Raw genomic sequence first — 14,968 nt, 5'->3', positions numbered from 1 at the left:
ACAGAGGAAATAATGTGGAGAAATGCACTGCAATACAAGATGGATTCCTTACAAACACTGCTGTTCAAATAGAAAACTTTGAAATCATTCACTGTATTAAAGTGTTTCTATTAAAATGGTTATTCAAATACCCTAAACCTCGCACTTCACACACTGTTCTATTTTCCTTCTCCAGGATTCAATTCTAGTCTATCCATTCAGGTTTCATACTACATTTTCACACTTTGCCCACTGCTTTATTTCCTATTTCAAAATTAATTAAAGTGACTTATTCTGGAAAATACAGTATCTTCAATCTCAAACTAATCTGCATTTTCACTTTTTTTTTTCTTATCCCCACCTAGAAGCACTCATCACATTGATATTGCCAGCAGTGCACTTATAAAACATATGAGAATGCTTTGCACATGCTATTCATAAAAAGCTGCATCACAGCCACGAGAATTAACATCAGTATGGAACTTCTGAAACTCGGAGTCATATGAGACTTGCCCTGGCTTTTATCAGTGTGTGCCCTCGTGTCCTAAGCATGATTAAGAAACCACAGCAAATCTGTTAACATTCATGGACCGAATACCCGAAAGATTGTAACATAAAGGCTTTTCACTTGAGCATATCTTTCGGTTTCAAATGTTGCTCCTTTCTAACACTACAAGTTATCGTTTCATTGCATCATCTCTGAATCTAGCTATTTTTGGCAACTAATTAAAAGCATATGCCTGAACCTTTTATGTATTTTGCCCTTATAATGAGACCTATTACTCTGGCTTATTCTATCCTTTTGAGTTCCAAAGTATCTTTCAAGTTACCATGGATACAAGTGATATGCTTTCTCCCACAACTGCTTTGTGTGCCTTATCAAACACCAGAAAAGTGACACAGTAGGAATCTGAGCCATCAATACAAGATGAATACCTAACACCTTGAAGTGCTTCTCTTTCCCCCCCCACAAACAAGGGAACAAATGAGGTACGCCAGATACTAACCTCGGTAATGAAACAAACAAGCAGGTTCTTTTCCATCTGAAACCTCGTACTTTTGCTCAAGGGAAAGACGATGAAAAAAGATGCAGACGTAAAACCATTTACTCTGATCAACCCTGAAAGCGTTCGAATGGAAATGGGAGCACACAGAATCATTCTGAGTTTGCTGTTAATACTTTGAGTTGAGAGAGTTCAAGTACTTCTAGATCGGTATATCCACTGGAGATGTAAAACACAGCAAGTTTCAGCACACACTTCAGAATGGAGTTGTGCAAACACTGTATGCAACTCCAAGATTACACATAAGTAGAGTAAATAAAGCTCCCTTAAACAGAAACTGCTTAGCCTCTTTATATCAATTTATTGTGGCCATTTTCATGTGCAAATCGCACTCCAAAAGCTGGGAATGATTTGCACTAATCAGTGAAGAAGAGGGCAGTTACTAAACTGATTTTCCCATTATGCTTCTGTTTGCTGACCTGTTAAAAACAAAGGACCCTCCCACCCGGACAGCAAAATTTACACAGGATTCAAACCCCAAGTGATGATGTGAATATAATCTGAATTAATGTATGAAAAGCAAAGGGGAATTACCAGAAGGAACAATAAATTACTGTAATACGAACTCGATCCAAACTCATTCAGAACCATCTCCAAACTTTCAATGCATTAAATCACCGAAGACACTGGCTGCATAAGTAAGTGCCATGACGGCAACTGAGAGCTAGTGAGCCAGAGAAAAGCAGGCAGGCAAATGCTGCTTTGGCCTTTTTTCCCCTCATTTACCTAAACTTCTCTTAGAATTACAGCAAAACACTCAACAAAAAACTTACCTGACTTGTTGACCAACGAGGTCAGCCCTGCTTTAAAATAGAGAGATTATGAAGCATAGTATCTGAACCAGAAACACTGAATCATAAAACCCAGGTCCTTGCCCCTTGTCTGTACTAACATGAAATACCCGTTATCATTTTGGGCAGTTTTCTACAAGCACATATGAACTAAAGACATATTAAGTATTTTCATTTTTCGAACAGTGTCAGTCCTAAGTTTGTATGGATTTCCTACGATGCCTTCCTTTTAACTTCTCAATTTAACTTTGAAATGTCTCGGTTATGATGCATGTTCTGCGGATGGAACCCATCCATAAAATGTTTTTACTGTGCACGTTTGACTAGAAATAACCCCCCCCCCCCCCTTTTAAAGCCAACTGGAAGCTAGAGAACAATGCCAAGGATCTCAAATTTAACTGCTACATTGTGCTGCTAATGCAAGTCATCTGTACTATCAAAATACTACTAATTCTATAGTTCCATATTGGAACCAGTCACAAAAAACCCTGAGCATCTGGAAGAGTGGAGATATTTACACAATGGTTCCGTACTCTTGCCATTACATTCACCATTACATGTACAATAATTTCCCCTCTGTCCAATTTTCTCCTGTATTATCTACACTGCGCACAAAAGCACTCAAGAGATCCTCCATTCCTCTCCGAGGACAATCCAAGTGCAAACCAGTACTTTTTAAGTAACACACCACTGATACCATCCTTCATAAAAAGGGTTCTCAAGTTCTTCCTTCCCAGAATCTCCAGTTGTCTGGAAATTGCCCCTGTTGTTCCCTACATCTCTTGAGGCCAAAAGACTGCCTTTAACACTTAGGACACCTACTGGTTTCATTTCCAGAGATTCTCTGCTTTTACAGCCCCGTCTTGTTAACAGCAAGGAAAAGGCACCAGGAAAGCAGATGATTCAGAGCAGTGGTTCTCATTGCCAGTGAAAGGAATTTTGTTCTGCAAACACTCAAAGATAACAGCTATTGTCAAACAGGGTGATGAGTTTCTCTGAAGGACAGCATTAGACACTGGGCTCTTAACAGATTCTGCAGTTACAAGGGAAAATGACCATCAACTTGAAACAGCTTTTTAGATTACACCAGATCTACTCAAGAGTTACCTATTGGCCAAATTCTGTGTGGATGTACAATTCATGATCCAAGATCTGACAGGAAAAGAAAAACAATACATATATCAGAGTAGTACAATCAGCTTCATAGAGTCCCACACTGGTTTGGGTTAGAAAGGACCATAAGATCACCCAGTTCCAATCCCCTGCCATGGGCAGGGACACTTTCCAGTAGACCATGTCAGCCAAGGCTCTGTCCAACCTGGCCTTGACTGCTGCCATCGTTCTCAAGAACATTTACTTGCAAGTTGTCATAGGACTATTTCTGTACCAGACTTTTCATTTTCACTCAGCTCATTAAATTGCCACAAAGGCAATATATGCAACAGAAATCCAACGTATCATAAATCTTAAACGGTGGCATAGCTGGCATTGTCCTCATTTCAGAGTTGTCTGTTTCCTATGAAGATTCACAGGAACTTGGACGAAACACTTAAAAGACACTACCTGTTTTACATCCTACCAACATGGTGGTTTCAGTGCTGAGGATTTAAACCCCAACTTTCTGAAGTCATTACACGTACTACTACTAAACCACAGACTGCTAAAATACAGTGATAAGCAAACAACAGATCAGATATGACAGTCATAGGAACTGTGAGATACTGGAAGCTACAGAAAGTTTGAGCAAAATCAAGTAAACAAAATCCCCTGAAGATACGAAGAAATTACTCTAATCCCCCTAATCTCAACCAATTTAAGCAGGAATAGTCACTGCATCTCTCTTTACGCCAACAGACACAGAGCTGGCTCTGACCTTTCGGTTCCAAGTGTGTTTTGTGGTACAGATGTCAACTCTCTGCAGCAAACACGAGCAACCGTGTCAAGTCGTGTACCTGAGCTGTGTTTGTTCAGGCTGAGCATTTGCAAAGAAAAGAATATGACACCTGAAGTCAGCCTCTCGAAGAGATGAACCTTTTGTAGTTCCCGTCTCCCAGATTTGGGTTTTTCAGATACACATGCTCTTATCAGCTCTATTTTTAACCTGCTGCTCATATAGGATACTTAAAATTCTGAACATGTTTACATTATCCATCCAGCAGGCTAATGGAACTGCGTACCAGACAGTCATGCATAATTCAAATCAATATCCTCAGGCTTGCAACTCTAAGTCAAAGCTGCCTTTAAATAAGCTGGGTGTGACTTTAACATGAATAAAATGTATCTAATTTTTAACCTTTATCTGACAAATTGATGTATTTGCAAAGGAATGTCATAAATCTTCTTTAAAAATTAAAACAAATACAAAAATCACAATAACTGAAAAACACTCGTAGGGACAACATTCAGACTTGTTCAACAAGCCCGAGTGCAAAGGTTTCCAGCAGAAAGCTGGGTGGGTTTTTCTTTTAAGCTACATGTACAAATATATACATAAACCCACATGCTGGTGGATTATTAAGTGGTGTGGAAGGTCAACGTAGCAGGACTGCCTGTTCACAAATGCAAGGATCAAGCTGTAATTGAACTGGGCACAGGTGACTCCCCACAAGATCACACACCCAGTTAAGCATGCCTGCCAGCTCCTCTCTAAGGACCAGAGTCAGTATTTCCATAATAGAATCATTTTCCCTCTGATTTCTCCTATGCACTTTCATGAGACCATGATTCCACCAGAGCACAGATTAACTTCAGCCACGCTGAAATGACCAGAAGTGTGGCAACTACGCTACTACGGATCCATTTTCAGCTTACTTGTAAATACAGTGGAGGAAAGATAACTGGAAACAAAAACCCACCCCAGCACCCCCCCACAAAACACCCCAAACCAAAAGAACATTCACAATAAAAGGACATCAAGTTGTACAATATAACAGATCATGCTTTCCCTTTCCCCCCAAGGAAAATATCCAGTAATTCCTAAGAGTTATCCTAACTTCATAACACAAAAGAGATCTAAGTAGCAGGTAAGAGTGATTTTAATAAGAAAATGAAAATAAAGACAGATCTTTGCCTCCACGGAAGCTATAGACACAATTTCATGTTGTTTACTCAGGTATGACACAGTCCCATAAATAATATACGCAATTAAAGCAGCTCTGAAAATAGTCATCCTAACAATAAAATAACACGTTATTAGCTACAACATTGTTCATCTTGTACAAGGACAGAATATTCATTAAATAACTCCAAGAGAATACTTATGATACGAGTTACAGCGTGCCTATGACATTGATACATATGCATAAGGAAAATAATCTACAATTACTACTACCAACCAAAGAGATGGTTGAAATGGCATGCGATCAGATGATAAAAGCCAATGCTAATGGTAACTGCTCTTCAACCTAGGGGCAAAAAGCACAACTGGGAGACAAATGTTAGTCTCCGGAGTTACAGATCTTTTGACTTCAACCTTGAAAGGTGACAAGAGCTATCCAGTTATCCATGGGTACTGTGGAGGAAGAGCTGATCAACTGCTCTTCTGTAATATTCCTATGGAAAGTTATAATAATATCTGTAATTCTCATTTATGTAACAAGTACTGTTCCATTTTGCTGACCAAGCAGCATGTGAGTACTGGGTCTATGCAGGGTAAAATTCTTCTTTTTCAATGCACCTACTAACTGTCCACCCAGAGGTTTCCAGTCTACTGATCAATCCTGTTTCTCAGTCACTCCATCCACGAGAAAGCCATGGGATCTCTGCGATTAGGGTTCCAGTGAACAAAAACTACCTTTGTCTATTCTGTGGGAACCTTGCAAAACAAGTCACGTCTCAGGGTGCACATGCATAAAGATGAAAGAAACTGCTCCCTTATATCACTACATTACACCATAATATAAAGAAAAAGCATGCCTATACCTCACAGTTTTTAGATCTATTAGTACAAGAAACAGCCAGCTCTCAATGTGAGCATTCAGAATCAGCAGAAGTAGCAGGTTCATCAAGGGAGCAATCTTTTCTGCTGATACAGCATCATATCTTGTGTTCATATAAAAAAATCAGGTAGATCTTATGTAAATGTTATACAGAACATCTATATCAAATAAATGCCACGAGGAACTATTTCAGCCACAAATATCTATGTGAACCTTTCCTACTTAATGACAGATCTTGATCCTTCCATAAATTCCAGGTTCAAATAGAAGAGAGACTTCTTGAAATAGCATGTTTACAATAAAATGGAAACTTTCCTGTAATTATTAATGTATGACTTACATCACTTCAGAGACATCACATCGCTAAGGGTGACTTTCTTCAAAGCCTTCACATCAATGCAAAGGGTATTTCTTCAAAGACTTCAAAATGCTGGCAGGAGGAACCTAATTTGTGATATTGCTTTGCTCACTTGTGCACATTAGGAAAAAAAAAACAACTCTTTCCCATTGGAGGATGGTTTTTCCTCCTCTCTGGAGTTGCTCCAGCTGGAAAAGGAATTCTGTTGAAAATCTTAGCATCATTACTGACTTTGAGTTCTGTTACCAGTTCTATTCTCTCAGCATTAGGTGACATGCATGCTTTACCACCACCTTTTTCCAGCATCTTTGCTGCTAATCATGGAATAAGTCCATGACTTCACTATCACCCATTCTACCAAGCACTTGCACGTGCTTCCTTCAGTTGACAAGACTGTGCACAACTTTGACATCATTTATCTGGCTTTTAAAGTCAACTTCCCAATGTAAATCCATTCTCTTCCAAACTGCGTTTAAACTCGGATGCAGATCTCCTTTGCATTTAAATCCCAGGTTTACATCTTGCCACCTCTGTAACATTCCTCAAGAAAAAGTTTCTACCCCTATTGGAGAATTCTGTCCATTCCAGGTATCCAGGCTTTCTAAACACTATGCTTGTCTGCCATTCATGCAGGTTAAGAACCATCACCACAACAATCATAGACTAATCACAGACTAACGCGTGAATTATTGCCATAAAATCTCCTTGCCATCAGGACCTTTTCAAAAGACGAAGGGTATCACCTTCTTGGGAAGTAAAAACCAAAAAGATCTTAATTCTACGAAATAAGACAGAGCCCAAGTCAGTCTTGATATCACCTTCATCTCTGCAATGCTCAGCTGACTTTATTTTTAACCACCATTAAAAACCCCAAGCCACAGCACCACAGAAATCAAGTAGAAAGCAACACAAGTCAAGTCAGCTCTGGATGCTATTCTGCAGACCCTTGAATTGCAGAAGTATCTTTGCTACTACACAAAACTACCCCCAAAACATTCCCTTGCTATGGCAATCCACTGAACAGCCACACTCCCCAGGGGCTTCAAACCACAAGAAATTCTCCAGTTTTTAAAGGCTTGGAGCTGATGAAGATCACTCCAATTTACCAATACATACGAGGCAGGCATACACATAATCAGGGATCAGTATTGCATCACTGCACTCTCTCCGTTACCACATGAAGGTTTTGGCTTACTCTTTGAATAGAAAGTGTCAAGGGCAGATGCCTCCATGATAGGAACCAAGCATAAGGAAGCTGGCTCCACTACTGAAATACTGTCATAAAAACAAAACCCAACCTTTTTTCTCTCCCCCAAATCTCTAAATATAAGTGCATCAAGAAGGCTATCAATTGATAGCACACAAGTATTATCAGCTGGAAGATAATGGAATATTATATATATTCATATATATAAAATGGATATTCATATATATCGTATCATGGATATTCATATATCATATATATCATGGATATTCATATATCCATGAAGATCTGGAATATTTCGTAGCTGTAACATGACTCAGCCTTCAAAACACACTCTGAAATACTTAGGAAACTCTGCTCTGAAGATAACTTCGGGTTTGTTTTAAAGCATCTTTACCAAAGACCCTTTCAAAGTATCTTGATGAAAGTACCATGTAAGACCTGGGTCCATCCAAAACTGCAGGCCAAAAGGAGTATTTTTGTTCTAATAGGTATTATACCAGAGAAATCTCACAGGTAACATGATAAAAGACACATAAGAGAAAAATGGTTGGCTCCCTTCTTCCTAAACACTCTTTTCCACTGTATTTCTAACTCCTTTCTTTAAAGCACATTAGAGGAAAAAGAGAAAAAATAGTTATGATCTAGTATTCAGCCTTCCAGTCTGAATCCTAGTTCAGAGTTCTTATCCCACATCTTCTATGCCTGCAATTCTCTGCATCTGAAATGAACAGGCAGACAGACCAATTCTGAGAGAACTCTGTGGACTTATTTTGCTGAACGCAATACAGCCATACTGAGGCCCTCCCTCTACAGTTTTGAAACAGTAGGTTTTCACTCACATATGGCTTGAAAATAGGTCTGCTTATATGCAAGAAATAATGAGAGAAACTAAACTGGACAACACACGAATATCAAGGGATTCACTGAGTAATCCTTCCTCACCAGTGGCTTTCAGCTTACCTTGGTAAGTCTGAAGAAGTAGGAGCCTGCTTTACAGAAGGTACTGACTGAGGAAAAGTGCCCCAGGTTGCTTTAACAAACTGGTCAGATTCACCTGTGTGCCAGTTCTGAGGTGCTCATGGAAGAGCTTTTGCTGTTTATGCTGGGAAGATACTGAAGGAACATCTCGATGTGTATTTCCAGGAGTTCAGTGAAGAGACGTTTCCCAAGACACGAAAACTAACCAGAGAGAAAGGAAGGGCAAAAAAAGCTGCATAAAGAATCAGCTCCAAGAGATTCCAGAAGAACAGTCGCCTTCACGTGCAAAGATTGACACTGAGGAGCAAGGCAAACATATGTCCAACAGACACATCAACATAAAGTGCCGAAAGCCTAGAGAAGAATAAAAGTAGAGGAGATAAACTACAAAAATAACATCATACTCTACCTTCACAATATGGAAAAGATGGATAAAATCCAGTAGCATATGCCTGCTAGAGCAGCAGATTCTCATTTAAGACAACTTATGTTTTCTCACTGCAGTCTTTTAGTGCTTCCATATGTTTCCAAAAAAACCTTGTGAAATGTAAGGCGCTTGGGCCAATCTCAGAAATAGAGCCTCTGAACAAACATGTCTTCAGCCATGGGGCTTTATCAACTGAGGAGTTACAGAAAGACTGTAAAATAGGCTAGAGGTGGAAGCTGGGGTTGTATTGAGCTGGTAAACTGAAGCTAAACAAAGTACATTAAGTGCTTTAAAAAGGCAAGCAAGCAAGCTTACTACCTTTCTCCATCATGATGTCACTTACTTTGCCTCAGAATTGGGAACAATCCCCCTTGCTTGCTTCCTCATCTGGAATTTTGCACGCTTGTCAAAGAAGTGAATTGGCCAAGCCATGCTTTATATTAGTTATCAAAGTGCAGACTGTTTTATTCCCCAATCCTACCTTCCTTTTCCCAGGGGATGCAGAGAATCTCGATTTCAAAAGCAGAGAACCACCTAGAGCTTTTGACTTCAGCCTGCAAAGCCTAATTTCAATGTATATACCCCTACATTCCCAAATGTACTATTTCCATTTTTGGGAATTTAAGGGGTTGCTTCCTTAAAGAAACTACGTTGTACTTTACTATGAAGCTTTCGGGGGTAACAAAACCACAACAACTTGCCTGTATAATGCTTGAGTTGTCAAAGCTCAGGAAGCAGCCACTGCTGGAGACAGAGAGGCCAGTTCAACATCGCACTGGAATCTGAAGTTATTAAGAAGGCACGATAGCAGCAACATAGATGCGAAATAATACTTCCAATTACCAAAGTACAATGAAAAACGCTGATTTTCAATTTAAAGGCTGTACACTTCCTTATTTAGATCAGTCTCAATCTCTTTGTTGGCAGAAACATGGCTTTATTTTTGAGTGGGTTTTCCCCGATTTTTGTTCTTCATTTTCTGAAACAGATGTGTAATATCAGAGCCTATATTAATCCCCTCTTCCAAAGTATTATAAATAACTGGAGCACATAAAGACAATACTACATAGTCACCAAGGTAATAATAGCCTTTGAAATGGTACAGAATTAATAGAAGAAGTAGGATGCACACTATAAAAAAAACGAAAAGGAAGTTTTGTCAGGATATGTGCCAGGGGAAAGGAATAAAGATGTCAGGAAGTATCCATACGTTACTGGATAACATGAGAGAGAACACAGAGAATATTATTGCATTAAATAAGATTTCAAACATTGAGCTAGAAGTCTGGGCCTGAGCACAGATACTGGCTTAATTCCACACACAGATACCATGAAATACTATACTTATACAGGTTTCTCTTTTCTGTGATGAACAGTTTTGGATCATTTGTGCAAGAATTGAGAATTTCAGGGGTAAAAATGGTCCAGGAGATAGGTTCGCTTGACATCATCTCGTTTTGCTAATGGTTTAGCTTTTCCTTTAGAGACAACTCTGGAATTACACCTGTCCATGAGGAGCTCACTGCTTAAGTTACATCCAGTGGATCAGACAGTGGTTATAAGCAGCTATTTGTGAACCAAAACTTAACACTCTAAATGTTTTAGGATGAACTGAAGTGCTATTAGTACATTCCATCATCCAAGTCTACCAACAAAGCCCACAAAAGGTACTGCTTTCTTCATTTAACTATAAAAGCCATCTTACAGAATGCGATGCCAGTTCTATATAAACATACTGAAAAGGAAGATTAATATGGCCATCTAGAGGAGAAAAGAACGATGTGAAAACATACCACACACATTATCAGGCTTCAGAATAAAACATTTTGAGAGGCATGCAGCCAGAAAATAGATGTAATAAACTAATTATGTAATTGATGACAATTGAACCTTAAAATAATACAATCAGACATTTTTATGGTCTTAGCAATGCAAACACATTAAACTACATGTTTTTAGCCATGCAAGTAAAGCTTACAGGGTGTATTAATACAAACAAGATGGTATTTTTGTCTCCTGAAATTGTGTGCGTGCACTGTTAAGCGCAGACACTGAACAAACAGATTTAAAGGGTGAAGGCTGAAGCACAACCAGTTATTAGTACAACTGCTCACTGGCTCCTTTGGAAACACAGCACATTGTTGCAAGATGCAGCGTGTGATAGAGATTAAGTCTGGAGACAAAATAACATGGCTCTTTCTGGAAATGAAGTCCTATTACTCTACCTTTGGTGCAAGTCTTAATGGTACCATCAGAGGGTGACTGACTAGCGATGAGCTAGAGATGGGCAAAAGTGAATCCTGTCCTCTCACCACTTCACTGTAGCACTGTCAAGCCCTGCCCATCACAGGGACTGATCAGTGCCTTAAGTGGGAAGTACATCCGCAACGTTTAAGTCTTGGAAGTAGAAATGCTAGAGCATATGAGGAAATCGAAGCACACAAAGTCACATGTATTGTCAGTTGTTTCTGAGATGAAGTAAGTACAGATGAACACAGTTTGCTCCCCCTCCCCTACAGAGCATTAAGAAATGGTTCTATCATTTGCCTTTACACTTCCTATAAAAATAATTCAACAGTCATAAAGGCAAGTATGTCATGACAGGTTTCAGGATTCCTATGGCATCAAGTCTTCTACAGGTATTATCTGCAACTTCAAGGAACAGTAAAGCTTTGAGTTTTAAAATTACACCTAGAAAACACCTACAGTGTTGATGCTCTGCCTTTGGAATCAGAGGTTTTCACCCTCAGTTGTTCAGTGAACTCTTTCTCTGAACATAGCTGAACTGTTTGGTAGTGACAGCCAGTTTCTCGCTTAGTTCTGACTGCAGGTTTCCTTCAGATGGTTTCCACCTTCCCTTTTCATCACAGTTATAACATGACAAGGCATACTCCGCCTTTTCCTGTGTTCTAACACATTTTTATCACTGGGTAAAGATTCTTTCCTGTTTGAAATCATTTAGGAACATAAAGAATACTACCACTAATTATTCTAGTGTGCCACCTTCAGGTCACTGAGGAGTGATGAACACTAGGCTGTTCATCTGTTTCCACAGCCAATACAACCAAGCTCTCCCTAATCGTATTGGACATAATGTTGTTGAGATTAATGGATTACAAACATGAGACTAAATCACTGCTCTGAGTTGCAAGCATTCTGCACAACGCTGCAGAATGATTGCAAGCTATCAAATAGCATTGCTGATTCTCCACTCCTTGTAAAACATGGGAAGAGAAAGCTCTCACAAGCAGCAGGAAAAGCAAAATACTGACATTTGTAAAGCTTTTTGCAAGCAGAAGCATGTGGTTAAAAATTTACAAGTTTCTAAGTTAGAATGTTTTGATGGGTTTTGCTTTGCAAGGTTTCTTTCTTCCAAACCCTGAATATTCTCTCATTATACTAAATTTAATTTGCATACTAATTTTAGAGTGAATATGTGTGTGCATATACAAAAATGGGTTTAACATCCAGCCAGCTTCCTGAATGGAAAGAGTGCTCAGAAGGGATAGCAGCTGGCAGCAGATATCTTTAGCGATACAAGACAAAATGAAAGAGGAGGAGAAGGAAAACAGTCGTAACTTTCCTGATGCAATACTTGGACTTGACATCAGGGTCTTTTTGTCTTAGATTTTAACTATGACACAGAATAATAGAATGGTTTGGGTTGGAAAGGACCTTAAGATCATCTGGTTCTAGACCTTAAGATCATCAATTACAATGAGGTGTAACTGACTTAACACCTTCCACTAGAGCAGGCTGCCCAATGCCCCATCCAACCTGGCCTTGAGCACTGCCAGGGATGGGGCAGCCACAGCTTCTCTGGGCACCCTGTGCCAGCGCCTCAGCACCCTCACAGGGAAGAGCTTCTGCCTTAGATCTAACCTGAACTTGCCCTGTTTCACTTTGAACCCATCACCCCTTGTCCTATGGCTGCAGTCCCTGATGAAGAGTCCCTCTCCAGCATCCTTGTAGCCCCCTTCAGGCACTGGAAGCTGCTCTGAGGTCTCCACGCAGCTTCTCTTCTCCAGGCTGAACAGCCCCAGTGTTCTCAGCCTGTCTTCATATAGGAGGTGCTCCAGCCTCTGAGCATCCTCCTGGCCTCACTCCAACAGCTCCATGTCCTTCTAAGTTGATACCAGAACCGCACACAGTGCTGCAAGTAGGGTCTTTTAGATTTGCAGACTGGTGTTCTGATAGGATCGTAGGATCAAGCAGGTTGGAAAAGACCTTAAAGATCATGAAGTCCAACCTTTATCCTAGGACTGCCAAATCCACCACTAAAACATGCCACTAATTCCCCAGAAGAGGATAAAAGTCATCACCTATGAATTTGGATGATCTGAGAGGATGCTAAGGAAGAAAATGATGAAAACAAACCAAAAACCTGGATACAGGCTACTACAATAGCTTTGGAGCTTGTATCTTGTAGTAAAAAGCTCATATAAACTGGGATCTTTTCTCTGAAATGATGAACTAGGTATGGGAAATAATTCATCTGAGCAATTGTGGAACAGAAAGTGGAATATTACATGTTCCTTCCACCATGGATTATTCTGTGACTATTTCAACAACCAACCTCAACAGCCTGGAAAGAGACAACTACACAATTCTAGGTATCAAAGTACTCTTCTGGTATCATTTCAATCTGGTTATTATTTGCTAATAAATACAACTGAGTCTTCATCTCCTGTTAATACACATCACCATTCTTTCTGAGCCGTGACAGAAGCCACAGAAAAATTAGTATCTTTCATATTACCCCAGCAACGCTGTTGATAGATCTCAGTAGATATAAAACCCAAACATGATACTTCTGCTATCCCTCTTCCTTGCTGTCCTGGTCCATCACAGTGTCCAAGGATCAGACCTTACCACCTGCTCACACCTTTGCACCTCCTTCCCTGTTTGCTGGAACTCAGACTCCCAAGCCTTCCTACAAGATCACAGCAAGTGAAAGAACCAGCAGTTCTGATGATCAGGAAATAATCCTCTTACTCTGCAACTTACTTCAATCGTGGCTTTCATATCCTTTGAGTCTTAACTTGGAAGCATGAATGAGCATGCACTGATTTCAAATGTCAGTGGCAAACAGACTTTTATATGATTCCATTACATCACATAGTAGAAAGTTTGACATTTGCAAGCACTTCTGGGCTGTATAGAACATATAAGGACAGATATCTTTTGATAATATGTATCATCCTACATGAAAATATCAATTAGTAAAAAACTTTTGCATTTTAACACAGCAAAAGGAGACCAACAAATATCTTCTATAACACAGCATCTGTATCAGAATCTGACTTTCATGTAACAAAAGCTCACTTTTCATCCTAGAAGATGGCCATAGACACGGTTCTCACATATTTTCAAGCACAGAAAGCATATTGACACAATAATGACAGCAGAATTCTTCGCCTCTGTATCAGACTGTCACCCTAACATAAAATCAAGAAATATATGCCACAAAGGAAACAGCCAGAGTTATTAATGCCATGGAAAAAAAAGATATTAATCTAACATTTGTAGTAATTTCTTCCTGTGATTTCAAAAGAAGAAAAGATACAGAACATTTCAGTAATGCAAACTGCAAGGACCATATGCACCGTAACCAACAACCAATTCCAGTTACTCTGCTGAGATGATAGCTTATCAAGAGATGAGTAACACGTTGCCTTTGTATTTATAATACCACAGAATTCATCAAGAGTTGCTGTATTTCCTTCCTAAATCAAACCTGCTTTAAATTCCCCCCAAAATAGAATTACTGATGATAAAACTGCACAAAACTTCATATAACAAGGTCCTGCATCACTTGCATGAATGTGCACAAGTCTCTGCCATTCTTTTCTTTGTTTTGAGCATGCACAAATATAAAAGGTATCTGGATATTTCTTACAGACATTGACCATTTACAAGTCAAGCTGTATATGTCTCTAGGACTTACTTATCCAGAACATCATTCTGAAGTTTGGAATAAAAGGAATGCTTTTAAATCACTCTTACCTTCATCTATTGAGGCTTCACTACTGTATCCATCATATTCTGCGGACAGGGGACTATACTTTTGTCTGGTTTCCCATACATAGTTTTTTTGCTGTCTGCCATCCACCACTGGCAGCCTGGAACTCTGGGTTCTAGACAAGGCCTCATGATATTTACCCAGTGCTTCATCTTCACTCTCAGATGATGAACCATGCTGGTCTTTACTCATATAAGAGTTGTC

At 39.5% G+C, this 14,968-nt stretch overlaps 1 protein-coding gene across 10 annotated transcripts in view; it reads right to left on the bottom strand.

Moving 5' to 3' along the window:
- Positions 1 to 14,968, bottom strand: part of SYT14 (synaptotagmin 14) — a 74,616-nt gene that overhangs the window by 30,828 nt on the left and 28,820 nt on the right. For 8 of the 10 annotated variants that reach the window (XM_061348302.1, XM_061348301.1, XM_061348303.1 and 5 more), the window contains one exon: positions 14,749 to 14,967. The exons of the other annotated variants lie outside the window; for them this stretch is intronic. In XM_061348302.1, coding sequence (XP_061204286.1) covers positions 14,749 to 14,967 — 219 coding nt within the window. The remainder of the gene's footprint in view (positions 1 to 14,748; position 14,968) is intronic. 10 annotated transcript variants of the gene reach the window in all.

This window comes from Neopsephotus bourkii, unplaced genomic scaffold, assembly GCF_033783945.1.
Source record: "Neopsephotus bourkii isolate Nb327-2 ecotype Australia unplaced genomic scaffold, CSIRO-AGI_Nbou_v1 NB_354, whole genome shotgun sequence".
In the NCBI taxonomy this organism is placed as follows: Eukaryota; Metazoa; Chordata; class Aves; order Psittaciformes; family Psittacidae; genus Neopsephotus; species Neopsephotus bourkii.
Note: the sequence above shows the minus strand (reverse complement) of the source record. Positions and strands in the feature narration are given on the sequence as shown.